This window comes from Hypanus sabinus, chromosome 19 (genome assembly GCF_030144855.1).
Source record: "Hypanus sabinus isolate sHypSab1 chromosome 19, sHypSab1.hap1, whole genome shotgun sequence".
Taxonomy (NCBI): domain Eukaryota; kingdom Metazoa; phylum Chordata; class Chondrichthyes; order Myliobatiformes; family Dasyatidae; genus Hypanus; species Hypanus sabinus.
In genome coordinates this window covers 5295905-5323441 of record NC_082724.1, presented here as the reverse complement: position 1 = coordinate 5323441, position 27537 = coordinate 5295905, and the positions used below count along the sequence as shown (strand labels likewise).

Here is a 27537-nt window from a genome sequence, read left to right as displayed (position 1 = left end):
AGCGGGCTTCCCCTCTCCATGCAGCTGATGAATCCGAAGGCACAGCAGAGATCAATGCAGTTTGGTACCAAAGGCATTTCCAGAGTTGCTGATCAGCATTGAACACAATGTAGGACTGCCTTAGGAACTCCAGCTCCGGATTTTTCCTTGGGGTTTAATCCCGAAGCCTATACCCTTAGTGGGTATAACCACAAACAATAGAGGTTTGACCTCAGAGTTTCCCTTCTCCTAGATGAGCTGCCAATCACAGCTGACAAGCCTCATCTGCTCGAAGCGACTGGTTTTAAGGCTCCAGTAACCCACCTTTGTCCCTGCTCCTGTCAGTAGAAACAGTTCTGCAGGGCTTTGTTGCTAAGACACGTGTAAAGGCCAGGAGCTGGACTTGGTTGTCAGAGGCTATTTGAAACACACATCATAGGGAGCATTTAATAGGTAGTGAGAGTTAATCCCCGTTACCACCCCTGGCTTTAGCAACCTGAAGGAATCAGCACTGCAGGGTGGAAGCAGTGCTGTATTAAAATATAAAGGAACAAATCCTCAATTTCCTTCCTGCTGTAAGAGAGTTGGCATTTGTAATTTGTTTTGCAGGTTTAAAGGGTGTCCCATCATTCCTGTTGCTGCCAAGCCTGGAGGACCAGACGCTCCAGAGACAGAGACTCCACAAGGCATTTCAGAGCTCATTGAGGTAAGCATCACCTCCACTCCCTGACTCAGCAAGGTGGGATGAGAGAGCTGGCACTGCGATGAAATGAATGTAGTTTATTCTTTATGATTCGGCTAGAGAGAGGCCTCAGGTGGGAAGGATTTTCCCTACAAGATAGCCTTTCAGTTTGCATGGTCACCGATTTCATAATGAAATGTCTTACTGCCTTAATAAAAGTTCAAAGAAACCTTTCAGTATATCCCTGAGGCAACTAGCAAATTGTTCCTCATGAAAATAGTTCCTACACTTATAAAATATAAAATTAGTGACTTGTAGGTTCCCTTTCTCCTCTGCCCATGTGTTGAATCTCTCTTCTGTACACTGATTACATTTAGAAGTGTAGACAATAACTCAGAATGCTATTAGAGAAGCTGTTTGTATGCTGAGGCCCTCCAATGGTTGAGGTCGACTAGGGATATTGCAACCTAGTTGTTCTACGTAATACACAGGCCAGGGCAGTACGATAAGCTGTTGCCCATGTGGCAGATTCCCCCTCTCCAAGCAGTTGATGAATTCAAAGTAACGGCAGAGACCTTTACAGTTTGGCACCAGCAATGTTGCAGGAGTTGCCAGTCAGCATTGAACACAACGTACAAATTCCTTAGAGACTCCAGCTCTGGATTTTTCCTTTGAGTATATTCCCAAAGCCTCCCCTGTAGCCTCCCCTGTGAGTGGGTATAGCCGCAAGGCAGCAGAGGTTTCAGATCAGTTTTCCTTCTCCTAGATGGGGCTTGTCAGCCCGAAGCAACTGATTTTAAGGCTCCAGTGACCTGCCTTTGCCCCTTCTCCTGTCAGTAGAAATGATTCTGCCACATGAAGGCCAGGAGCTGGACTTGGTCATCAGAGGAACTTGAGATGCACACCTTTGGGAGCATTTTTATAAGTAGTGGGAGCTTGTCCCCATTACCACCCCTGGCTATAACAAACTTAAAGAACCTGCTTGTATGGAGGATGGGATTAAAAGAGTGGCCACTTGAAATGTGCTCTAAGTAACCAGAAGTAATCTGGCAGGACACAACGGACAAGGATTGCCTATGGGAATCAGCACCCTTCACCCGGGGTATCTCTGCAGTGCATGATATTTTTAATGGGATGCAGGACAGCAGTTAGCGCAACACTTTACATTGCCAGTGACCCGGATTCAATTGCCATTGTTGTCTGTGAGGAGTTTTCACGTTCTTCCCATTACTTTGGGATTTTGTCGAGATGTTCCGGTTTCCTCCCACGTTCCAGAGACGTACGGGTTAGGACTGTGTAGGTAAGTTGTAGGCATGTTATGTTGGTGCCAGAAGCATGGTGACACTTGATTGCCCCAGCACATTCTTGGACAGTGTTAGTGACATTTCTTTGTATGTTTCCATGTTTCCAGAGGAGATAAGAGCAGAAGTTATTCATTTGGCCCCTCGAGTCTTTTCCGCCATTTGATCATGGCTGATCTATTTTCCCTCTCAACTGCGTTCTCCTGCCTTCTCTCCATAACCTTTCACACCCTGACTAATCAAGTACCTATCAACGCCTGCCTCAATTACACAATGAACTGGCATCCACGGCCGCCAGTGACAACGAATTCTGCAGATTCACCACCTTCTGGCTAAAGAACATCTCCATTCTAAATGGACATCCTTCTATTCTATGCCCTCTGGTCCAAGATTCCCCCACTATAGGAAACATCTTCTCCACATCTACTCCATATCTAGGCCTTTGAACATTCAATTGGACTTTCAATGAGATCCTCCCTCATTCTTCTAAATTCTAGTGAGTACAGGTCCTGAACCATTAAATGCTCCTCATATGATAACCCTTTCATTCTGGATCTTCTCCAATTTCAGCACATCCAAAATTGCTCAGGATATTTTGTGAGGCGTCACCAGTGCCTTATACAGCCTTAGTATTGCATCCTTACTTTTATATTCTAGTCTTCTTGAGCTTGCCTAGCCATATAGTCATGGGTGTAGAGAGAGTGTGGAGCAGTGGGCTAAGCACACGTCCCTGAGGTGCGCTAGTGTTGATTGTCAGCAAGGTGGAGGTGTTATTTCCGAACCACACAGATTGTGGCCTTCTGGTGAAGAAGTCAATGCTCCAGTTGCAGAGGGAGGTACAGAGGCCCAGGTTGTATAGCTTTTTGATCAGAACCGTAGGAATGATTCTGTTAATCACCGAGCTGTAGGCAATAAATAACATCTGACAGAGGTATTTGTATTGTGCAAGTGATCCAAAGCCACATGAAGAGCCATTGGGATCGCGTCCACCATAAACCTGTTGTAGCAATAGGCAAATTGCAATGGATCCAGGTCCTTGCTGAGGCAAGTGATGATTCTAGCCATGACCAATCTCTCATGGCATTTCATCACTGTAGATGTGAGTGTCACTGGATGATAGTCATTAAGGCAGCTCACACTGCTCTTCTTGGGCACTGGTATAATTGTTGACCTTTTGAAACTGGTGGAAACTTCTGACTGCAGCAATGAGAGATTGAAAATGTATCGCCTTTTGAAAATGTCCCTGATGGTGGGGAGGCTCATGCCTGTGATGGAGCTGCACCTTTTTCAATTTTGTGCATTGGAGCTTCCACACCAGAGAGTGATGCAACCAGTCAGAATTCTCTCCATGTCACAATTCTTTAGCCTCATGAGCAAGTAGAAGTGCTAGCAAGCTTTCTTGGCTGGAACATCTATGTGATTGGACTAGGACATTGGCAGTAAGTTGCTATGGCATATATATTTAAAGGAACAGGAAGATTTTTATGAATATGTTCTTTATACCTATAACTCCATATGACAATAATTCTATATGAGAAATATTTATTGGGTTAGTCTTCTCGATTTGAAACCATCTAGACCCAACCATTTGAGTGACACTCTGGCGCAAGCCTGATGTGATCTGGTACTTGTGGAATGACAGACCCAGCACTGTTGATGGACTTAAAGTTCAAAGTAATCAAAGTACATATATGTAACCCTATACAACCCTGAGATTCATTTTCTTTTGGGTATACTCTAATCTATGGAATAATAACTACAACAGAATTAATTGGGGTGTTCAACCAAAGTGAAGAAGACAACAAACATTGAAAATGCAAAAAGAAAAGCAATAATATAAATAAATAAGCTATAAATATTGAGAACTTGAGATGAAGAGTCCTTGAAAGTTAGTCAATAGCTTATGGGAACATCTCAGAGATAGAGCAAGTGAAGTTATCCCCTTTGGTTCCAGAGCCTGATGGTTGAGGGGCCATAATTGCTCCTGAACCTGGTGGTACAAGTTCTGAGGCTCCTGTACTTTCTTCCTACTGACAGAAGTGAGAAGAGAGCATGTCCTGGGTGGTGGGGATCTCTGATAATGGATGCTGCTTTCCTGCAAAAGTGTTTCATGTCGATGTGCTCAGTGGTTAGGAGGGTTTTACCCATGATGGACTGGGCCACTTCCACTACTTTTTGCAGGATTTTCCATTCAAGGGCATTGGTGTTTCCATACCAGGCTGTGATGCAGCCAGTCAATATACTCTCAACTACATATCTACAGGAGTTAGTCAAAGTTTTCAACGTCATTGCTGACTCTTCACGAACTCCCAAGGAAGTAGAGGTGCTGCCGTGCTTTCTTCATAATTGCCCTTGCGCACAGTGCCCAGGACAGGTCCTCTGAAATAATAGCACCGAGGAATTTAAAGTTGCTAAACCTCTTCACCGCAGATCCTCCAGTGAGGACTGGGATGGAGTATGTTCTATACTAGACAGGCATATGGAGGGATTTAAGGTAGGGGTTTATATAGGAGGCAGCGTTTAAGAGTTGGCACAACATTGTGGGCCGAAGGGCTTGTGCTGTGCTGTACTATTCTGTGTTCTATGTTCTATATATATAAAACAAAATAGCACAGCCTCACTAAGATTCCATGGAATAATAAATGCAGGAAGTTCTTGAAATACTCATCCAGTCAGACAGCATCTGTGGAAGGAGAAACAGAACTGACAATTCACATTGATGATCTTTTCATCCGAGTTGGACAAGTTTAGAAAAAAAGCCAACTTTAAGTTGCAGAGGCAGAGGAGGAGGCATCGGGGGGAATGAAAGAGAAACATTGACTGTTTATTTTTCTCTATGGGTGCTGCTTGACTTCTGAGATCCTCCACTATTTTGTGCATTTTGCTCTTAATTTGTGTTTAGGTGCTTTGGAATGCCTAGTATGATGCTGAGGAATTAAAACTGATCCTACACTTGGTTGGAGCTGATGAGGGAACTGTGATACCATTAAATTCAGTGTACATGAAGAGTCGAGGCACAGGAATGTTACTTATGTTAAATTATTGTACTTCTGTTTAATGCTTTTAATTATTTCTTTATGTTTCTAATTAATAAAAACTTTATAAAATAAAACAATCTAGCTCATTTCCAGCTTTCAAAACACACAAATACAACTGCAGATGCTGTGGATCAAAGAATACGTACACGACGCTGGAAGAACTCAGCAGCTCAGGCAGCATCCGTGAGAAAAGAGTAGCCAAGGTTTCGGGCCGAGACCCTTCATCAGGAATGGGGGGGAAGAGAGGGCCGAAGCCCAGTAATAGAGATAGGGGAGGGGGAAGGGCTAGAGGCACCAGGTGGAGAACCAATCAGAGGAAGGATAAAGGGGGGAGGGGATAAGCATGAAAGAACTGTCTTCTTGACTATACCTCTTCCCACCCTGCCCAATGCAAAAATGCCATTCCCTATTCCCAGTTCCTCCGTCTCCGCCGCATCTGCTCCCAGGATGAGGCTTTCCATTCCAGGACTTCTCAAATGTCCTCTTTCTTTCAGGATCATGGTTTCCCTTCTGGCGTCATTAAAGATGCCCTCACCCACATCTCCTCCACCTCCTGCACTTCAGCCCTTAACCCATCCTTCTGTCACCACAACAGGGACAGGGTTCCCCTTGTTCTCACCTACCACCCCACCAGCCTCCAAATCCAACACATTATCCTCCGCAACTTCCGCCACCTTCAACAGGACCCCACCACCCAGCACATCTTTCCCTCCCTACCCCTCTCAGCTTTTCTCAGGGATCGTTCCCTCTACGACTACCTGGTCCACACGTCCCTCCCCACAGAACTCCCACCCAGCACTTATCCCTGTAAGCGCAAATGGCACAACTGTCCCCACACCTCCCCCCTTAGCACCATTCTGGGCCCCAGGCTGTCCTTCCAGGTGAGGCAACACTTCACCTGCGAGTCTACTGGAGTTGTCTATTGCATCCGGTGCTCCCGGTGCGGCCTCCTCTACATTGGCGAGACCCGATGCAGATTGGGAGACCGCTTCGTCGAGCACCTCTGCTCCATCCGTCACAATAGACAGGACCTCCCGGTTGCCACCCACTTCAACTCTGCCTCTCATTCCTATCTAGATATGTCCATACATGGCCTCCTCTACTGCCATGATGAGGCCAAACTCAGGTTGGAGGAGCAACACCTCATCTACCGTCTGGGTAGCCCCCAGCCTGGTGGTATGAACATTGATTTCTCCAATTTCCGGTAATTCCCTCCCCCTCCCCCTATCCTAGGTCCCTCTCTGCCTCTCTCCCCTTTCAACTTTCTGCTCCTTTATCTCTACAGTTCTTTCATGCTTATCCCCTCCCCCCTTTATCTTGCCTCTGATTGGTTCTCCACCTGGCGCCTCTAGCCCTTCCCCCTCCCCTATCTCTATTACTGGGCTTCGGCCCGAAACGTTGTCTACTCTTTTCTCACGGATGCTGCCTGACCTACTGAGTTCTTCCAGCGTCGTGTACGTATTCATTTCCAGCTTTTCCCTGCTGAGCACTTCCAGGTGTGCTCAGGGGTTAGGAACCTCTGCCTGATGCTTCCTGAGGCCCAATTGGCATCTTGCTGTCGGATCAGAGGTCTGCATGGTCAGTGTGTCTGATCCTCCACATGAGACTCAGGGATGTGTTGGTGCATTGCATTTCTGGATAGCAAGCCTAGTTCAACATGAGTTGACAAAGTAATCTCAATCTTTAATTTTTGTAAACACAAGATATTCTGCTTTTGCTGAAAATCTGGAGCAATACACACAAAATGCTGGACAAACTCAGCAAGTCAGGCTGCATCTGTGGAGGGAAGTGAAGAGGCATTGTTTTGAGAGTGTTGTTGAAGGGGCTCAGTTCAAAGCATCAACCGTTAATTTCCCTCCATGGGCCTGACCTGCTGAGTTCCTCCAGCATTTTGTGTGTGTTACTCAAGACTTCTAGAATCTCTTGTGTTTATGATTTGCTCAAGAATAATATGGGTACTTGGACTGTTCAGAAATCTGATGGCAGAGAGGAAGAAACTGTTTCTGAATCATTGAGTGTGGATCTTTAGGCTCCTGTACCTCCTCCCTGCTAATAGTGATAAGAAGAGGGTGTATCCCTGGTGGCGAGGGACCTTGTTGATGGATGCTGCCTTCTTAAGGGACTCTGATGCAATTAAATTAATTATACCCTCAGCAGAATTTTGGTAGCCCAAGCAAGATAGGCAAATGGAGCTATGATACTGAGTGATCTGCCATGACTCTTCTGCAAATCTACTTTTAGGAAGAACGAATTTGTAATTGCATTCCTGTGTGTTTGAGCTGTGTTAATGTGTCACTGTTATACTTCACTGGAATTTAAGTGACCTCTTCCATCAGAGACAAGGTACAGGAGCCTGAAGACACACACTTAACATTTCCTCCCCTCGGTCACAGGACAATGAACCCATAAACACTGCTTCATTATTTTTGTTCTCTTTTTGCACTACGTTATGTATATATTCGGGTGACGGGTTGGAGGTACTTCTCGACCAAAGGAGGTGCAAGGTGCTCCTTCCCTCCGCTATTCTGTAGGCAACACAGTTTCCAAAATGATCTTCATTCAGCTGACTGAAAAGTACACGAAGGTCAAGCATTCAGAGGACATACCACAATCAACAGCACACTGATGATGCCTCCTTGAGTGATGGTGAAACATTTGCAAGTAAATTGCCACGGTAGAAGAGTAACTCAACCCAACCATCAACCAAACAAGCTTCTGAATTATCTCCATTTATATATGTCTTATTGGAATTTACAGTATATTTTACATACTCACTGTATCACTGTCGCAAAACAACGAATTTCACAGCATATGTCAATGATAATAAACTTGATTCTGATTCTGATTTATCTTACAAGTGATCAGGTTTCTGCTGGTGGGTTCATGAACCGAATATTCAAAGGGAAGTAGCTGTTCCTGAACCTGGCAATGTGGTGTTTCAGGTCTCTGTATCTCCTGCCTGATGGTAGCTGTGAGAAGGTGACATGGCCTGGATGGTGACTTCTTGAGGCAACTCCTCCTGTAGATTCTAGTGAAGGTGTGGAGGGATGTGTCTATGATGTACGGGGCTGAGTCCACTACTTTCTGTAGACAGCAGCTGTGAGCTGATGATGGAAAGACTAGTTACTCTTCAACCAGGGGTAATCTGATTGAAATATGATGCTTGTAATTTTTTTTAATGAAGTCAACCCGGTCTCTTTACATTCTTTGTATGTGATTGACCCCTGTTGTTTCCCTCTGGTCCCTCCCCCGCCACAGCTCCTGATATCGCAGACGTACATGCCAAAACGTGATCCCTCTGGCTCTTTCCTCATGGCGGCTGACCACTGTTTCTCGATCAAAGGTCAGGGCACCGTGATGACAGGGACCATCCTTTCTGGGTCTGTCAGTGTCAACGACAGCGTGGAGATCCCCGCCCTCAAGGTAACATGTTCAAAGAACCTGAATCAAGAGCGGCATTCAGAAGCAGCTCTTCCAGACGGGAATGTCTATAATCTGCTAGAGTTTAGGGTATTTTATAGACATTTGAAGTTTACTTTATGTTACATTTATTTCTAATTTTTTTTGCAACAGGAACTCCAGAATCTCAACAGTTAAATACGCCAGTTCATGTTTTTTTTGTAGTTAGGAATTGATAATATTTGATTAGTCTTTAAAGTGTGTATTTGTACTTCCTTCAGAACAGAAATCACTGGCTCTGTCTTTAAAGTTCTAAATGGGAAATGTTTCCTCTGATTTGCAAGTAACTCGAAAGTGGAATTTATTGTCATCCGTACAAGTCCATGTATGCACAGGTGCAATGAAAAACTCACTTGCAGCAGCACCACAGGCACAGAGCATCAGATAAACAGCACTCACAAGACAAAGTTAGCATTTATTATCGAAGTACATATATGTAACCATATACTACCCTGAGATTTATATTCCTGTAAGCATTCACAGTAGAACAATGGAAACATTGAAAAACTACTCACAAAGACTGACAACCGACCAATCTGTAAAAGACAAACTGTACAAATACAAAAAAAATCAAATAATAATAATGATAAATAAGTAATAAATAATATTGAGAACATGAGTAGTAGAGTCCTTGAAAGTGTGTCCATTGGTTGTCCGTAGGTATAAAATTATATTAAATATATATGAAACATAATTTTTACAAGAAATGACAAAATTATAATCAGAAAAAATACTAAGTCCATTTTAGTGCAAGCTGATCAAAGTGGTTGTTATTACTGAGATAGTGATTAGGGTTGTGCCGGTTGGTTCAAGAACCAAATGGTTGAAGGGACGTAGCTCTTCTTGAACTTGGTGGTGTGGGATTTCAGGCTTCTGTACCTCATGTTCAAGTTCAATTGTCATTCAACCATACATGAATACCCATGAATACAGCCAAACGAAACACTGTTAATCCGGGTCCAAGGTGCAAAACACTGTACCAACAGACATAAGTTAGCAAGCACATATGAGATATCAGTAAAATACAGTCACACAAAAAATATATAGTCTAAGACCTTGAGCCCATGGATGTTGCGGTAGTTTGCAGTAAAACACAATATGGCTTGTCTTGCCATATGTGAGAAGATGGTATGGCCCGGATGGTGAGGATCTTTAATGATAGATGTTGTCTTCTTGAGGCAGTGCCTCCCATAGGTACTACCGATAGCGAGGTAGGATATGCCCTGATCTATTGTGCTAAGTCCACTACTCCCTGCAGTTTCTTAGGTTCCTGTGCATTCACATCTGAGCTACTGGTTTGGTGTGACTGAGTTAACAGATTCACATATTACTGTAGTTCATTTATTTCACACAATAACCAAGGACCTGCTACACTTTCAACTTGTCAGAGGGTGATGGATCTGTGGAATTCATTGCTGTAGATGACTGGAGGCCAAGTCATTGGGTATATTTAAAGCAGAGGTTGATAGGTTCTTGATTAATAAGGTTACAGGGAGAAAGCAGGACAATAGGGTTGAGAGGAATAATAAATCAGCCATGATAGAATGGCAGAGCATATTCGATGGGCTGAATGGCTTAATCTTGCTCCTAGGTCTTGTGGTCTTAAGGCAATGCTGCTTTCTTAGCCCTGTTCAACTAAAAACCCATAGCTACCAACTTCTGTCCTGGTAATCCATACAAAGTGGTCAGTTGTTATGTGATAATCCTTCCTTTTCAGTTTCAACAAGTGCTGTTTATACTCCCCAAGTGTTTAGCTGCAGAATGTCTGATGTTCTGGCTGCTTTAGGCAGGAATGCCCGACACCTACTGATCATCTGCCAATAAATCTGGCTGTTGTGTCCTCGTGAGTATTTGACAAAAGTAGGATAGTATTCTATTTTTAGTTTAGGAAAAGTCGCACATTTTTTAAGATTTCAAGATTAAAGTTTAGCTTCATTTGTCACACGTACATCAAAATATAGAAGCATAGAGTGAAATGTGCAATTTACATCAGCGACCAACACATTCTGGGAATTGTGATGGGAGCAGCCTATAAGTACTCTGTGCTTCTAACGCCAACACAGCATGCCCACAGCTTACTAACCCTTACCCGTACATCTTTGGAATGTGGGAGGAAATCGGTGCACGCGCGCAATCACAGCAAGAATGTACAAACTCCTTAAAAACAGTGGCAAAATTAAACTCTAATTGTTGATCACTGGTGCTGTAACCACTACAGTACTGTGACACCTTACAGTCTCAAAATAAGGGAAGTGAGGAGAAATGTATTTACTTCGAATATGCTCAATCTTGGGATTTTTCCACTGGGGGCTGTGAAGATACAGTCATTGATTACTTTTGAAACAAGATTTCTGTATGTAAGGGGAATTCAGGAATATGAGATAGAGCAGGTATTAGGGGGTCTTGTGACCTTGTTGAATGGAAGAACAGGCTTGAGTGAGGAAAATCATAAACACATGTACACATACAAAGAGCTGGAGGAACTCACCAGGTCAGGCAGCATCCACGGAGAGGAATAAACAGTTGACCTTTCATGCCGAGTACCGATGAAGGACCTTGGCCTGAAATGTCAAATGTTTATTTGTCTTTCTCCTCCGTCTGTTCTAATGTGATCACGTGGCTGATAGCCTCTCTGTTGACCACTCACTCCTGCAAAGCTGGTTCTTTCAAGGTAGCGCCTAGTTGAAACCTCTGTTGAGGTCACGACTCAGTTTTAGTTTTTTAAAATTTCTTTGATTTGTGCTGATGGCTTTGGGACAGAGAGGGGAGGCAGAAGGCAGGTTAGGGTTTAGAACAGGGATGTGGGGGATTTAAAGGACGATCTTGAGGCTACAGGGACTTTGTATGTGGGAGGGCGGGGGGGGAGGAAGAGGGCTTGTTGTGTTGCTTATTGAGTTCTGTGTTGTTCTGCTGAATATGGAGGGCAGGCGAGGTTAGTGCCAGAATGTGTGGCAACACATGCGGTCTACTCCCAGCATGCCCAAGGCAACCCACAAGCGTTGCCAAAATAGCGCTGTATGTTTTGATACACACATGATAAATAAGCTTGTATCTTGAATCTTGTTTCATTTAACCAAATTGCAGCCACTTTGGTGTTGGGGGGGAGTATCTGTTTTGCTGTATTAATTTTTTTATTTGGATATATAGCGAGGACCAGGCCTTTCCAGCCCTGTGGGCTGTACCATATGGCAACTTACCTATTTAACCCTAGCCTAATCACAGGACAATTTACAATGACCAATTAATCTCCTAACTGTTATGTCTTTGGACTGAGGGAGGAAACTCACGCAATTCATGCGGAGAATGTATAAACTCCTTACTGACGGTGCCGGAATGGAACTCTGAACTCCGAACTCCCCAGCCCTGAGCTGTAATTTCATCATGCTAACCACTATGCTACCCTGGCGTCCCACAGATCTGATTTCATTTAACCAAATTGAAGCCAATTCTGGGGGAAAATAACCTTTTTTGTTGTCCCTTCACTGTTAGCAAAAGAAACTTGTTTAACTGCACAGCATCAGAGACCTACTTTATGTTCGGTCCATGTTGCAAATAGCAGCTTACGGAACTTCACTTGTTCCTGGAATCTGTGGGGAATGCCGCTGACAGGAATTCAAGTCAGCAGCAGCCTATCCTGTTTGGCAGATGAGGCCGATAACAAGTGTTCAAATAGTGTTTGTTTCTGGTGACTTGGTTAATTAGAGAGTCAGGGTGTTGGGGCTGCAAAGGGACCGGCAGTGATGCTGGACTGCTCAGATGTACTGCGGTGCATTTAGCCCACTGTAATTACCATCTGGCAATGATTACTTGAGCTAACAGAGAAAAATCATTAGATTCTGCGATCGTAGCAAAAAAAACCATTAAAGCAATCACAAAGTAGATTGGAGGGATTGTAGTTGGCCTACTGAGGTTTCTGTTTTACTGTGCATTTGATTTTGTAAATTAACTGCAAATTGATTTGAAATTTTCCAGTGCACAGCGATGAAATCTCCTTGTGCTTTTGAACATTTCAATATTGTTTTAACCCTTTGTAGTTCACAATTTTTATTTGGAGTTTATTTGGAGTTTATTTGGAATTCTGTGTAGTCAAGGCCCTTGGTTATTATCAAGGATCCCACCCATCCATCCAACATCCTCTCTGACGTTTTACCATGTCAGGAGACTCTGATGCATAAAGACAAGAATGGTCAGGATAGGAAATAGTTTCTTCCCTCAGGACATTAGGCTTCTGAACTCCCTGCCACATTGCATTTGAAGTGTCACTGGATAATTTGTACTGTACCCTGCAATACTTAATTTATGCACTTTACTTTGTTTATTTATGCATAATTCATTTGTAGACATTATTCTTACTTTTCCTAAGTCATTGTGTGTTATGTGTACTACTGTGCTTTACACCCTGGCTTGGAGAAACAACTCATTTGACAGTATATATTTATGTAGTTAAATGACAATAAACGTGACTTGAGTTTGAATAGGGATCAAGTTTAACAGGCTGAATATCACCAGGGGTCACTATCTCGGGATGGGGGGAGCATGACACAGTAGAATAGTGGTTAGCACAATGCTTTATAGTACAGCTAACTTGGGTTCAATTCCCGCCGTTGTTTGTAAGAAATTCTCCCAGTAACCGCATGAACTTTCTCTGGGTGCTCCAGTTTCCTCCCGCAGTCCAAAGATGTACTGGTTGGTAGGTTAACTGGTCATTGTAAGTTGTTCAGTGGTAAAGCTAGGATGAATGGGAGATTGATGTGTGGCATGGATCAAAGGGCTGAAAGGTCCGATTCCACACTGTGTCTCAATAAATTTAAAAGAGTGTGCGAGTGAGTAAGTAAATGGATAGATAAATAGACACATGGACGGATAGATAAGGTAAATTGAGTTAAATATTTAGGACAAAGAAATTATCCTATTTCAGGGATGGATGAATCCCTGCTACAGAGTGCAGAAAAGGAACGGTAGCATAGCATAACACTTTATATCATCAGCAAGTGGAAGATTGGAGTTGAATTCCTGCCGCTGCCAGTGAGGTGTTTGTATGTTTTCCTGATGACTGTGGATTTCCTCCCACATTCCAATCAATACAATCAAAGTGATTCCTCTATCTCCATTCCATATTCCCACTCAGACTCCGCACCCTTGACTCCTCTTACATTTAGAAACCCATCTCTTTCTTAAATATAAAGTTAAAGATTAGCTTTACTTGTCACATGTAAACATTGAAGCAAAGAGTGAAATGTGTCGATGTTGCATCAATGACCAACACAGTTCAAGGGTGTGCTGGGGCAGCCCACAAGTGAGCCATGCCCTGGCACCGCTATAGCATGCCCACAAGTTACTAGCCCTGACCCGTATGTCTTTGGAATGTGGGAGGAAACCCGCATGGTCATGAGGAGTACGTACATGCTCCGTATGGACAGTGATGGGAATAGAGCCCTGGGTCACAGGGTGCTGAAAAGCATGATGCTAACCACTATGCAACCGTGCCACATCCACTACACTACACAGCCTTTCTTTCTAAGCTAAAATCCTATCGTATCCGCTATGCACGGCAGTATCACCACACTGTCTTCATTCCCAGTCTAACTCTCCACTCCATCAGTGCTGTCACTGTTAGTTACATGAGCCTCTCTATACCCAATTCTTCTTTAAAGTTATTTCTTACAACCTGTCTCTGATTGACAATTCTTGCGGCAGCACAAAGAACCAAGATAGGACACAAAGCACGACTCCTTCCCCTCATTCTGGAGTACAGTCTTGTAATATTTTAGGTCTCTGTAAAATGTCTTCTGATCCCTACTGGCTTTAATATTACTGGCACATGTCATTGTAGCAGTACATTGCAATACATAACAAAAACTGTAAACTACAGTAAAAGTATATATATATAGTAAAATTAAATAAGTAGTGTAAAAAGAGAAAAAGAAGTAATGAGGTAGTGTTCATGGGTTCAATGTCCATTCAGAAATTGGATGGCAGAGGGGAAGAAGCTGTTCCTGAATCGTTGAGTGTGTACTTTCAGGCTTCTGTACCTCCTCCCTGATGGCAGCAATGAGAAGAGGATATGCCCTGGGTGATCAGTGATTGATGGATGTCACCTCTTTTTGAGGGATCATTCCTTGAAGATGTCCTGAATGCTGGAGAGGCTAGTGTCCATGACTTAGCTGACTATGTTCTCAACACTCTGCTGCATATTTTGATCCTGTGCAGTGCCCTCCCCCTACCCCCCACCCCCACATACCAGACAGAGATGCTCTCCATGCTTACATGCTACCTCTGTAGAAACTTGCAGGTGTCTTTGTTGAGATACCAAGTCTCCTCAAACTCCTAATGAAATATAGCAGCTGTCGTGCCTTCTTTGTATCTGAATTGATATGTTGGGCTCAGGATAGATCCTCAGAGATGTTCACTCCCAGGAACTTGAAAACGGTAATCCTTTCCACTTCTGATCCCTTGTATGGGTTCCCTTGTCTTACCCTTTCTGAAGTTCACTATCAATTCTTTGAGAACCACTGTCCTAGAATTTGATGGCTTGAGCTTTACAGTGCTCTCCAAGCTTTAGTCTTTGAAGCCAGTAACAAGAAAACAAATGAATTAACCTCACACACTAGAACATAGAATACTACCCGTGTGGTACAGGCCCTTTGGTCCACGGTGTTGTGCTGACCTTTAAAATCAAAGTAACCTTCCCTCCCACATAGCCCTCCATATTTCTATCAATAAACAATCTCCTCCGCCATCAGATTTCTGAATGTGTAATGGACCTTTGACACTCTATCAATAATTTTGCTCTCTTAGTGCACTATTTATTTTGTTATATATATACACATTCAGTGACCACTTTATTAAGCACAGGAGGGCGCCACAATAACATAGTAGTTAACTCAACACTGTGGAGTGTCAGAGTTTGGAGTTCAGTTTAGTTGTTTATTTAATTTTTCAGTATTATTGGTAATATTGTAAATATATTGTTTTACTAAGCATTCTGGTTTGTTTAAACAATTTTTAAATGGATTATGCAGTATGTTAGTGGCAGGGTGGAGATACGTCAATACCAAAGGAGGTGTGAGGTGCTCCTTCGCTCCGCTAGCCTGCAGGTCACCCTTGGGCAAGCTGTAGCACCTGCTTAGCCTCCAGATCAGGGTCACGGGAAGCCCTGGGAGCAGGTGGTGGATGGTCGTATGAACAGCTGGTGCATATCACAGGTCCCGGTTATGTGACCACTGATGTCAAGGTGATAATCGCTGAAGAGGCACAAACAAGAGAAAATCTGCAGATGCTGGAAATCTGAGCAACGTACACAAAAAGCTGGAAGAACTCAGTAGGCCTGGCAGTAACCATGGAAAAGAGTAAACAGTTGGCGTTTTGAGCTGAATCCTTTCATCAGAGAAGTCCTGATGAAGGGTCTCAGCCTGAAACGTCGACTCTTTACTCTTGCAGTTTCTGGAGTATTGATAATGGCTGAGCTCACATTGCCCAGGAGAAGGCAACAGCAAATCAATTCTGCAGGAAAATTTGCCAAGAACAATCATGGTCCTGGAAAGACCTACATCATACGACACAGCAGGTAATGATGATGATATATGTAAAAATATAGGAATTGCATACGTCATGACACTACCACGTGATATGTGCATATCTCAGTCAAAGTAACAACAAAGTATGTCACTTATCTACCAGACTTCTTATTCTCTTTTCAATTAGTTTTTATGTTTTAGAGTAACAAAACATAACAAGTTCTGGCATCCTTTGTAAGGAGTCTCTGTACATCCTTCCCGTGGAATGTGTGGGTTTTCTCCGGGTGCTCCGGTTTCTTCCTGCAGTTGAACGACGTATCAAGTAGGTTAATTGGTCATTGCAAATTGTTCCGTGATTAGGTTAGAGTTAAATCAGGATTGTCAGAAATAAAATTTAGCCACTGAGAATATGTTGATGGTCTTCTGCTACTGTAGCCCACCTACTTTATGGTTTGATGTGTTCTGCATTCAGAGATGCTCTTCTACACACCACTGTTGTAACACGTGGTTATTTGGGTGATTGTTACTGTCCTGTCAGTTTGTACCAGTCTGGCCATTCTCCTCTGGCCTCTCTCCCACATTTTCGCCCACAGAATTACCTCTCACTGGATTTTTTTGTTCCTTGCACCATTTTCTGTAAATTCTAGAGACTGTTGTACATGAAAATACCAAGAGATTAGCAATTTCTGAGATACTCAAACCATCCCATCTGGCACCAAAAACCAGTGCATGGTCAAAGTCACTTAGATCACATTTCTTCCCCATTCTGATATTTGGTCAGAACAACAACTGAACCTCTTGACCATGTCTGCGTGCTTTTATGCTTTGAGTTGCTGCCACATGATTGGCTGATTAGATATTTGCATTAATGAGCAGGTGTACCTCATAAAGTGGCCAATGAGTGTATATTTCTTTTTGTAATTTAAGGTATACTTTATGTCAGGCACTGTACTGCTGCCACAAAACAAATTTCATGACATTTGTCAGGAACAATAAACCTGATTCTGATTCTGATTCAATAGTTGTTTTTGGCAATAGCAGGAAGTAGATATCAGTAATTAAATTAGGTCGCGATACTCTCATGACTGAGTAGTTTTCCAACGCAGGTCTTAATTTGTTAATGGAGAAGTGATGTCTTACCAACGTCCAAAGCTTCAAAGTTCAATTCCTGCTGCTGCCTGTTCTCCCTGTAACCACGTGGGTTTCCTCCAGGTGCTCTGGTTTTCTCCCACATTCCAAAGACATTCTGGGTTTTTTATATTCATTGGTATTGTAAGTTGTCCAGTAACTAGGCTAGGGTTCAAACTGGGTTGGTGGGGTGGCACCTTCTCCTGAAAATAGTGCTGCACCTGCAGGAGAGATAGGAGCAAGGTGAGAGACAGAAAGGCGTCTTATTTAAATTTAGTTCAAACAGTGACTAAATTCAATGCATATACAGTTAGGTCTGACCAGCTTCATTGGAAGAAAACCATAGCTGGGCAACAGATCGATTGCTGACTCCTTTGATAACCGTTTCACTAGTATGGGTGGAAGAAATTCCATGGAGATCTCATTCTTTCTCAAGGAAATCTCCAATCATTTTCAATTGTGGTAATTGCAATTTGGACAAGAATTTCCCCTGTACAGTCATATCCTGTAGCAAAGAAGCCAGCTGCAGTTCTGCATGAAATGCTGGGAAAATTCTCATGTCCATTTACCTCGGTGTGTCCAACAGCAATCAATATGGAGCCTTGCAGGAGCCAATTCCAGAGTCGTTGGCAACGTTGCCGATTGGTCTAACTAAATTATTTTAACAAAACTGAACTAAGCTATTTTATTATGTTTTGTAGTATATCAGAAAAATACTAAAGCATAAAGATTTTTCTAGTATGCTTGGAGTATTATCTTCGATTTTGGTCACCTCATTATAGGAAGGATGTGGAAGCTTTAGAGAGGATGCAGAGGAGATTTACCAAGATGCTGCCTGGATTACAGAGCATGTCTTATAAGGAAGCTTGAACAAGCCAGGGCATTTCTCTTTGGAGAGTGATAGATGAGTACAAAATGATAAGAGGCATAGATAGAATGGAAAGCAAGAGAACCTTCCCAGGGAAGATATGACTGATCCATGTGGGTATAATTGTAAGGTGAGTGGAGGAAAATATAGGGGGGGGTGTCGGAGGTAGATCTTTTAGAGAATGGTAGGTGCGTGGAATGTGCTGCCTCTGGTGAGACATTAGGGACATTTGAAAGACTCTTGGACACACGGATGATAGAAACAAGGAGGACTATGTGGAAGGGAAAGGTTAGATTGATCTTAGAATAGGTTAATAGGTCGGCACAACATTGTGGGCTGAAGGGCCTGTACTGTGCTGTAGTATTCTATATTCTACTGTATGTCAATGTTCTATGCTATTGGTCAGGGATTGGTTTGGAGTTTGTGAAACAGACTATATTCCATGTTATTGCTGATCTGCTCATTGTGACATTAAGGCAGGGTTGGTTCTTCCCTGATGGTGGTGACTCTTGCGCATTGGCAGAAGGTTGGTGTAAGACTTAACTTTCTAGGTTTGAGTTGGGTATCTTTGGTGTTTAATAAAACAATGAGATTGTGATTCTTGAAACATCAATATCAGGATTATTATCACTGACACGTTCTGAAATCAGTTGTTTTGTGGCAGCAGTACAGTTCAAGACATAAATAAATCACTATGTGTGTGTGTGTGTGTGTGTGTGTGTGTGTGTGTGTGTGTGTGTGTGTGTCTTACATTGAGAAATAAGAAAGACCAATTAAGTAGTGCAAAAAGAGAGCAGATATTGAGATGGCGATCATGGGTTCATGATCCATTCAGTACGCATCTTCAGGCTCCTGTATCTCCTGATGGTAGCAATGAAAAGGGCACCATCCAGGACATAGAATGGATGGTGGGAGTCCTTAATGATGCATGCCCCCTTTGAAAATGTCCTCAATGGTGGAGCTGGCTGAGTTTACATCCCTCTGCAGCTTTTTCTGAAATGGTGATGCAACCAGTCAGAGGCTCTCCACTACACATCTATAGCTAGAGTCTTTGGTGACGTACCAAATCTCCTCCAACTCCTATTGAAATGTATATGTATTAATATATTGGGCCTAGAATAAGTTCTCTAAGATATTGACACCAGAAACTTGATGCTACTAACATTTGCTGAAATAATTTATAATATAAATTACAGGGTGAATAGTGCTGTATAATTTGAAGTATATTTGTATAGAGCCCCAGAATGATCCAGCATCTGTATCAAAGCATCGTTGCTACACACCATCAGAACAATGTCGGACACTGAACATAGAACAATGAAAATTTTGAAAAAATGTGGGCACCAGATTATTTATTTATTAATTAATTTCGAGAGAGCACAGAACAGGCCCTTCCAGGCCAATAAGCCACACTGTCCAGCAACTCACCTATTTAACCCCAACCTGATCACGGACAATTTACAATGACTAATTAACCTACTAACTGGTATATATTTGGACTGTGGGAGTATTTCTGGAAGAATTCCACTCACACATGGGGAGAATATACAACCTTTCTTTCAGAGGATGCTGCAGTTGAATTCTGAACTCTGACTAAAGCAGAATACAATTGCAGAATATTATGTTAGTTGTAATTTGACAGTCCAGCAGTTGGTGCCCTCATGCCCTTCAACCTCTCAGCAAGCCACTTACCTAGAGGAAAGATGTCAATAAGATTGAAAGAGTGCAGAAATATTTTATATGGATGTTGCCAGGACTTGAGGACCTAAGTTATAGGGAAAGGTTGAATAGGTTAGGGCTTTATTCCCTGGAGCGTAGGAGATTGAGGGGAGATTTGATAGAAGTATACAAAATTACGAGAAGTATAGATGGGGTAAGTGCAAACACGCTTAATCAACTGAGGTCGGATGAGACTTCAACTTCAAGAGGTCATGGGTTAAGGGTGGAAGGTGAAATGTTTAGGGGAACTTGAGGGGGAATATCTTCCCTCAGAGGCTGGTGCGAGTGTGGAGCAAGCTGCCAGTGGAAGTGGTGAATACAGTTCAATTCCAACAATTAAGAGAAAGTTGGGTAGGAATATGGATGGGAGCAGTATGGAGGGCTATGGTCCAGGTGCAGGTTGATGGGACTAGGCAGATTAATGGACACCGTGGACTAGTGTCATGGAGTCAAAGAAAAATACGCATAGAAACAGGCTCTTTGGCCCATCTAGTCTGTGCTGAATCATTTAAACTGCCTTCTCCTATCGACTAGTTAGGCCAAAGGGCCTCTTTCTGTGCTGAAGTTTTCTATAACTTTATGACTATAAGTCATAGAGAGTCGGCACATCTTTTCACAGATACAGTGTTCATTGTTTTTCATGTGGCAACACTCATGGTTATTTAGTACAGAATGTTTGGTCAGCCACTGACCACTTCTGAGCGTTTAACACTCCGGTGCAGGTGGGTAGAAACAACAGTCTCCAGCAATTCCTCTGACTGGGTTTTCTGCTGCAATTAGATTTGAGATTTGGAACCTGACTGTGGTTATTATGGTTGTTTAAGAAAATCAGTTCTCCCTTGTAAACAACTGACTGAACTAGCTGATCAGCTTTTGCTCATAGACACTGGTTTAGGGACCTTCAGAAATCAACCCAGCTTACCCACGCTGACCAAAATGTCTATCTACCCATTTTCCTGCTCCTGGCCCATATCCCTGTGAACCAGTTGTTCCCAACCTGTGGTCCACAGACCCCTTGGCTAACAGTAGGAGTCCATGACGTTAAAAAGGTTGGGAATCACTGATTTCAACCTTTCCTACCCATTAATTTATCCACATGAGTTTTAAATATTGTAATTGTATCTACCTCTGCCATTTCTTCTATCAACTTGTTCTATTACCCACCAGCTCCTGTGTTGTTAAAAAACTTGCTCCTCTTTTTCCCTTTAAATTTTTCCCCTCTCACGTTAAATCTAGTTTCACACCTCATCACCCTATGTGAAAAACTGCCATTATCTACTCTGTCAATGCCCCTCAGGATTCTACAAACATCTGTAAAGTTGTCCCTCATCCTCCTTCACTCTGGGGATAACGATCCCAGGCTTATCCAAGAGACACAAGGGACTGCAGGCGTGGGAAACTAGAGCAAGTCACAAACTGCAGGAGGGAAGGTGATAACAGGGACTAGTTAAGGGAGGGATGAATAGATGGAACTAGAGGAAATCTGGTGGTTGAAGTGCAACAGTGGAAGATGGATAGAACCAGGGAGTGATGAAAATGGAGGGGAGGCCAGAGGGGGTGGGATATAGGAAAGGAAGGACCAGGGTTGGATTGAAAGGAAAGAGAGGTGAACACTGGTAGAAGTTTTCCAGTTCTCTCCAGTGCCTCCTTCAAACTCAAGCCTCCCCTACTTCAGGCCATTGGGAATCTTCTTGCACGTTCTATAGAGCGGCTACCAGAACTGTAGAACAAAGAGAATCAATGAACAACTACACAAAAAGACTGACAATCACTCACTGTGCAAGACAACCTGTGCAAATGCAAACTAAACAAATACATAAATAATCAATCAATTAATTCATTTATTTATTTATTCATATTGAGAACATGAGTTGTAGAGTCCTTGAAAGTGTTCAGTTAAGTGTAGAAGTGAGTATAGTGGTTCACACTGGCTCAGGAATCTGATGATTGATGGGTAATAACTGTTCCTGAACCTGGTGGTGTGGGATCTGGAGCTCCTGTACCTCCTTCCTGATGGCAATAGTAAGAATCAAGCATGGTCTGGATGGTGGGTGTCTTTGATGATTGATGCTGCTTTCCTGTGGCAGTGCTCGGGAGGCTTTACCTACAATGGGTTGGGCTGTATCCACCAGCTGGGGGAATGAGTCACAGAGACAGGTTGGACAGGCTAGAGTTCCTCCAGCAATTTATGAGTGTTGCTTTGGATTTCCAACAACTGCTGAATCTCTCGTATTTGTGCTATACCTTAGACCTTGGGAAATTGCAAGGTACATAAAATCACGAGGGACGTAGATAGAGTGAATACACACCTTCTCCAGTTGCTTCATTTTTGCAGTTTAGCTCACGACGGATTCTAATAGTTTCCCACCATTGGGTATCAAACTAACTAGAATGTAATTTAATCGCAAACCAGAGAAAATCTGAAAATGTTGGAAATCCAAGCAACACGCACAAAATGCTGGAGGAACTCAGCAGATCAAGCAGCATCTATTGCAAAAAGTACAGTCCTTTTGAAGGGTCTCAGCCCAAAATGTTGACTGTACTTTTTTCCCATAGATGCTGCCTGGCCTGCTGAGCTCCTCCAGCATTTTGTGTGTAGAGTGTAATTTACTGGTTTATCCCTTCTTCCCATTTTAGTTGACAATAATAAATGTCCAGATTAGAGGAACCAAGGTATAATCTTGCTGTTCTACCCACGAGGTAACTGTTAGTCTGAAATTCAAGGAAAATTTTCTGAAAAGGCACAATAGACCCATCAGCATCTGTGTGTAGAACCTGAACGCTAATGTGTGGGTCACTTCTCATAATAATTCTGAACATGAGACATATCTTTTGTTTCGTGTGATCTTGGTGCATATTATTAATTACATTGTAAAAAACTATTGTGTATTTAATTGGATCTTACAATGTAGAAATATTATCAGATGTACACAATTAAATGCAAGATTCAAAACCTTGAGATTTTATTCCAGTATTTTCTTAAACTCTGTTAAGATGGTTCTTTAGAAATGATTTAATTTTGTTTTGAAGTGATAATTTGTGGAGTTCTCAGGAGTTTGTGAATGTGACATCTGTGTCTCTTTCTTTCGTTGCAATTAAACCAACCAATTTGTTCCTATCTGCACGGGGCTGCATTAACTAATAACTCGTATTGGGAGGAAGGTCATAAGTTTAATGGTGTGTATTATTCAGAAGCCAGAAGAGCCAAAGGGAGAGGAGCCAGGCAGAACTGCTCTAATGCAAACCAGAAGCGGGGAAGGAAGGTTGTGGCTTACACTTCTCTCCTAAAGGCAGTCAGGCGACCTGGTCAATGCAGTGCACATAATCCCGGAGGAATCAGAGCTGGAAGCATGGATTGGGTTACTGCTCACAGTGCAGGCTTTAAAGGAGCACTGAGCTCGACTTAAATTGTTGCTTGTCACAGTCAGGAAATTTTTGGTTTCCATATTTTTTTTGGAATGCTCTATCACAGCCAACCCACTCAGTCCATTGGGATCTGCCTCTCCTTCTAAGTGGACTGTGCTGGTGGTACAGTGGTACCTGCACCTGGACTTCGGAACAAGAGGTGCCGGGTTCAAATCCGGGCAGCTCCTTACATGCTGTGCAGGGTTGAGTGTCGAGTGAGCAACTCGGCCTCGTAAAACAGATAAGTGCTAAAGAAATGGCAAGATTGCTGCCCGATGTGCCTAACTCTCCTTGTAAAGAGACGTTAGCTTTATTTGTTACATCTACAAATGGTTAGTTTAACACAGTGGTTAGTTTAACACTATTACAGCATCAGCGACCTTCAATTCCCGTCGCTATCTGTAAAATGAGTGTATGTTCTCTCTGTGACCGTGTGGGTTTCCTCCGGGTGCTCCGGTTTCCTCCCACATTCCAAAGGTGTATGAATGAGTAGTTTAATTGGTCACATGGGTGTAATTGGGTGGTATGGACTTGCTGGGACAGAAGGGCCTGTTACTGTGCTGTATCTCTAAAAAAACACACAGTGAAGTGCATTGTTTGGGCCAGATCAGCAAGGATTGTGCTGGGGACAAGCCCACAAGTATTGCCACACTTCGGGCGCCAACGTAGCATATGATCAGCTCACTAACTGTAACCCTAACTGTACAATTTTGGAATGTGGAAGGAAACTGGAGCACTTAGAGGGAACCCACATGGTCAAGGGGGGAAGGTATAAACGTTACAGATGGCCAGGGAATCGAACCTTGTTCTATTCCTTGTTGTCCCATTCCAATGGTGGTATCTGAACTTTACTGCAAGTTAGGATGGCACTGCCATATCTAAGTAGGCATTCATTGCAGATGGGTTTACTGGGTCTTTATAAACAGTAACAGCAGGCGGCCTAAATTGACATTGTCTGCCCTTGTGGTCCCTTGTGAATCAGAGTGGCTTGCCTTCACCCTAGTGTAATGTGCTCTGAAGTGGCCAACAAGGGCAGGGCTGCACTGGTGCATAGTTTGTGAGATGCTGTGTTCCTTTCGTTGCTCCCATGGATCCTACTTGTGCCCCTGATGCATGGGCTTGAGGTCTCCAGTCACACGTCAGCGAGGACGGTACACTCATTCAAGAAAGTGTGAATCTTTTTCTCTGTCCACCTGTACAGGCCATTTAGTCCACAATGTTGTGCCGACCTGTTAACCTACTCCAAGATTAATCTAACCTTTCCCTCCGACATAGCCCTCCATTTTTCTATTATCCATGTGCCTATCTAACAGTCTCTTAAATAGCCTTAATATATCTGCCTCTATCACTACTCCCAGTAGCATGTTCCACCACTCTCTATGGGAAAAACCAACCTCCGTCATACCCTCTTCCTTCCCCCTTGCCTGGCTTCCAGCCTGAACTCCTATCCCTTTCCCACCTTCCTATTCTGCCTGAAGAAGCCCCTTCCTTTCCAGTCTTTTTTAAGAGTCTCAACCTGAAACATCAACGATTCCTTTTCACAGATGCACCTTGACCTGCTGAGTTTCTCCAGCATTTTGTCTGTGTACTCTGGACAGCTTCTTGATAAATCTTAAACACAAGCGATTGTGGGCCCCGTATCTCAGAAAGGATGTGTTGTCATTGGAGATAGTCCAGAGAAGGTTCACGAGGATGATTCCAGGAATGAAGGGATTAACATATGAGGAGCGTTTGGCAGCCTTTGGGCCTGTATTCACTGGAATTTAGAAGAATGCTGGGGGATTTCATGGAAACCTACTGAATGTTGAAAGGATTAGACAGGGTGGATGTGGAGAGGATGTTTCCTATGGTGGGGTTATCCAGAATGTGGGCACAGCCTTAAAATTGAGGGGTGACCTTTTAGAACAGAGATAAGTAGGAATTTTTTTAGCAGGAGAGTAGTGAATCTGTGGAATGCTCTGCCGCAGACTGTGGTGGAGGCCAAGTTCATGGGTATATTTAAAGCGGAAGCTGATAGTTTCCTGCTTGGTCAGGGCATTAAAGGATATGGCGAGAAGGCAGGTGTATGGGGTTGAGTGGGAACCGGGATCAGCCATGAAGTAATGGTGGAGCAAACTTGATGGGCTGAATGGCCTAATTCTGCTCCTATGACTTATAGTCTAAGAGGTACTGTAGATGTTGGCAATCCAGAGCAATACTCACAAACTGCTGGAGGAGCTCAGCAGGCCAGGCAGCATCAATGGATGGGAATAAACAATTGATGCTTCAGGCTGAGACCCTTCAATAGGACTGGAAAGGAAGGGGAAAGAAGTCAGAATAAGAAGGTGGGGAGGAGGGGAGGAAGAGGTACAAGTTGGCAGGTGATAGATGAAACTGGGAGAGGGAGAAGAATTTGTTCCTCAAGTGTTGAGTGTGTGTGTCTTCAGGCTCCTGCACATCCTCCCTGATGTTAGCAATGAGAGGAGGGCATGTCCTGGGTTATAGGGTTCTTAATGATAGATGCTGCCTTTTTGAGGCATCATCTTTTGAAGGAGTTCTTGATGGGAGGAGGCTAGTGCTCATCCTGATGGAGCTGCCTGAATTTGCAATATTCCGCAGCTTTTCCCTATTTTGTGCAGAGGTCCCTCCGTACCAGACAATGATGCAACTTCACGGTACATCTGTAGAAATTTTCTAGAGTCTTTGGTGACATACCAAACTTACATGTTTAAAAGACATTTGGACAGGTTTGTAGATAGGAAAGTTTAGATGGATTTGGCCAAATACAGGTAAGTGGGACGATCTCAGGTAGAGAGTTTGGTTGGTATCGATGAGTTGGGCTGAAGGGCTGTTTCTCCATTATGTAACCTGATGACTCAATAACTGTCTCTCATCTCCTGTCTGTAAGTATGAGTTCCACATTCTCCCTCTCACTGGGTAAGCTGGTTTCTCCTGAATCATGAATGGATTTAATAGTGACTAGTTGATTTCCAGTCAACTGGGAACCCAGTTGAGGGTTTGGAGCCCAGTCTGTTGATTCCAACAGGCGTATATATTAAGGATCAACTTTATTTGCCATATATGTTTACATGTGGATAGTGTGGTGAAGAAAGCTTTTGGTATGTTGGCCTTTATAAATCAAAGCATTGAGTATAGGAGTTGGGATGTAATGTTAAGATTGTACAAGGCATTGTTAAGGCCGAATTTGGAGTATTGTGTACAGTTCTTGTCACCAAATTATAGGAAAGATGTCAACAAAATAGAGAGAGTACAGAGAAGATTTACTAGAATGTTACCTGGGTTTCAGCACCTAAGTTACAGAGAAAGGTTGAACAAGTTAGGTCTTTATTCTTTGGAGTGTAGAAGGTTGAAGGGGGACTTGATAGAGGTATTTAAAATTATGAGGGGGATAGATAGAGTTGATGTGGATAGGCTTTTTCCATTGAGAGTAGGGGAGATTCAAACAAGAGGATATGAGTTGAGACTTAGGGGGCAAAAGTTTAAGGGTAACATGAGGGGGAATTTCTTTACTCAGAGAGTGGTAGCTGTGTGGAATGAACTTCCAGTAGAAGTGGTAGAGGCAGGTTCAGTATTGTCATTTAAAGCAAAATTGGATAGGTATATGGACAGGAAAGGAATGGAGGGTTATGGGATGAGTGCGGGTCAGTGGGATTAGGTGAGAGTAAGCGTTCGGCACGGACTAGAAGGGCCGAGATGGCCTGTTTCCGTGCTGTAATTGTTATATGGTTATATGTATTAGGAATTTACTGTGGTGTGTTGGTCAGGCTGTGGCATGCAATAAAAAAGCAACAATATTCAGCATTAATAAAGAGCAAAGAATTATATATAAACTGAAAAGGTAAAGGTTAAAGAACGTATACGGAATAAAGTGTGCTTAAATAACAAATACCATCTGTATTTACAATGTAAACAAGATTATAACAAGTGGTTTAAAGCATCTACAGTGCAGTGATGGGGGTAATAAAGAAGTAGGGGTGAGGTCTAACTCAAGTGGTTGATCAGATAAACCACCTGGGGGAAGAAACTTTAAAGATGTGTGAAGTTTTTGTTTTAATAGCCCTAGAGCACTTTACAGAGGGAAGCTTTTGGAAAAGGCAGTTTGCAAGATGGATAATATTCACAATTATTTTTCCTGCCCACTTCTTTGTTCTGGACACTTACCTGTAGTAGTGGTTGACTGCAGCCATTGACCTTTTCTGCTGCTCCGACAGTTCATTGTAGCTTCTGTACGTGGTATGATGGTTCTGTATGTATGGTTGAGTGAACTCGGCCTTTTCTCCTTGGAATGACGGATGATGAGAGGTGACTTGATAGAGGTGTACAAGATAATGAGAAGTATTGATCATGTGGATAGTCAGAGGCTTTTCCCCAGGGCTGCAATGGCTAGCACGAGAGGAGACAGTTTTAAGGTGCTTGGAAGTAGGTACAGAGGAGATGTCGG

At 43.0% G+C, this 27537-nt stretch overlaps 1 protein-coding gene across 4 annotated transcripts in view; it reads left to right on the top strand.

The window, feature by feature from the left end:
* Positions 1 to 27537, top strand: part of eefsec (eukaryotic elongation factor, selenocysteine-tRNA-specific) — a 454525-nt gene that overhangs the window by 151455 nt on the left and 275533 nt on the right. For all 4 annotated transcript variants that reach the window (XM_059943929.1, XM_059943928.1, XM_059943930.1 and 1 more), the window contains exons 3-4: positions 589 to 685; positions 8259 to 8423. In XM_059943929.1, the coding sequence (XP_059799912.1) occupies positions 589 to 685; positions 8259 to 8423 (262 nt within the window). The remainder of the gene's footprint in view (positions 1 to 588; positions 686 to 8258; positions 8424 to 27537) is intronic.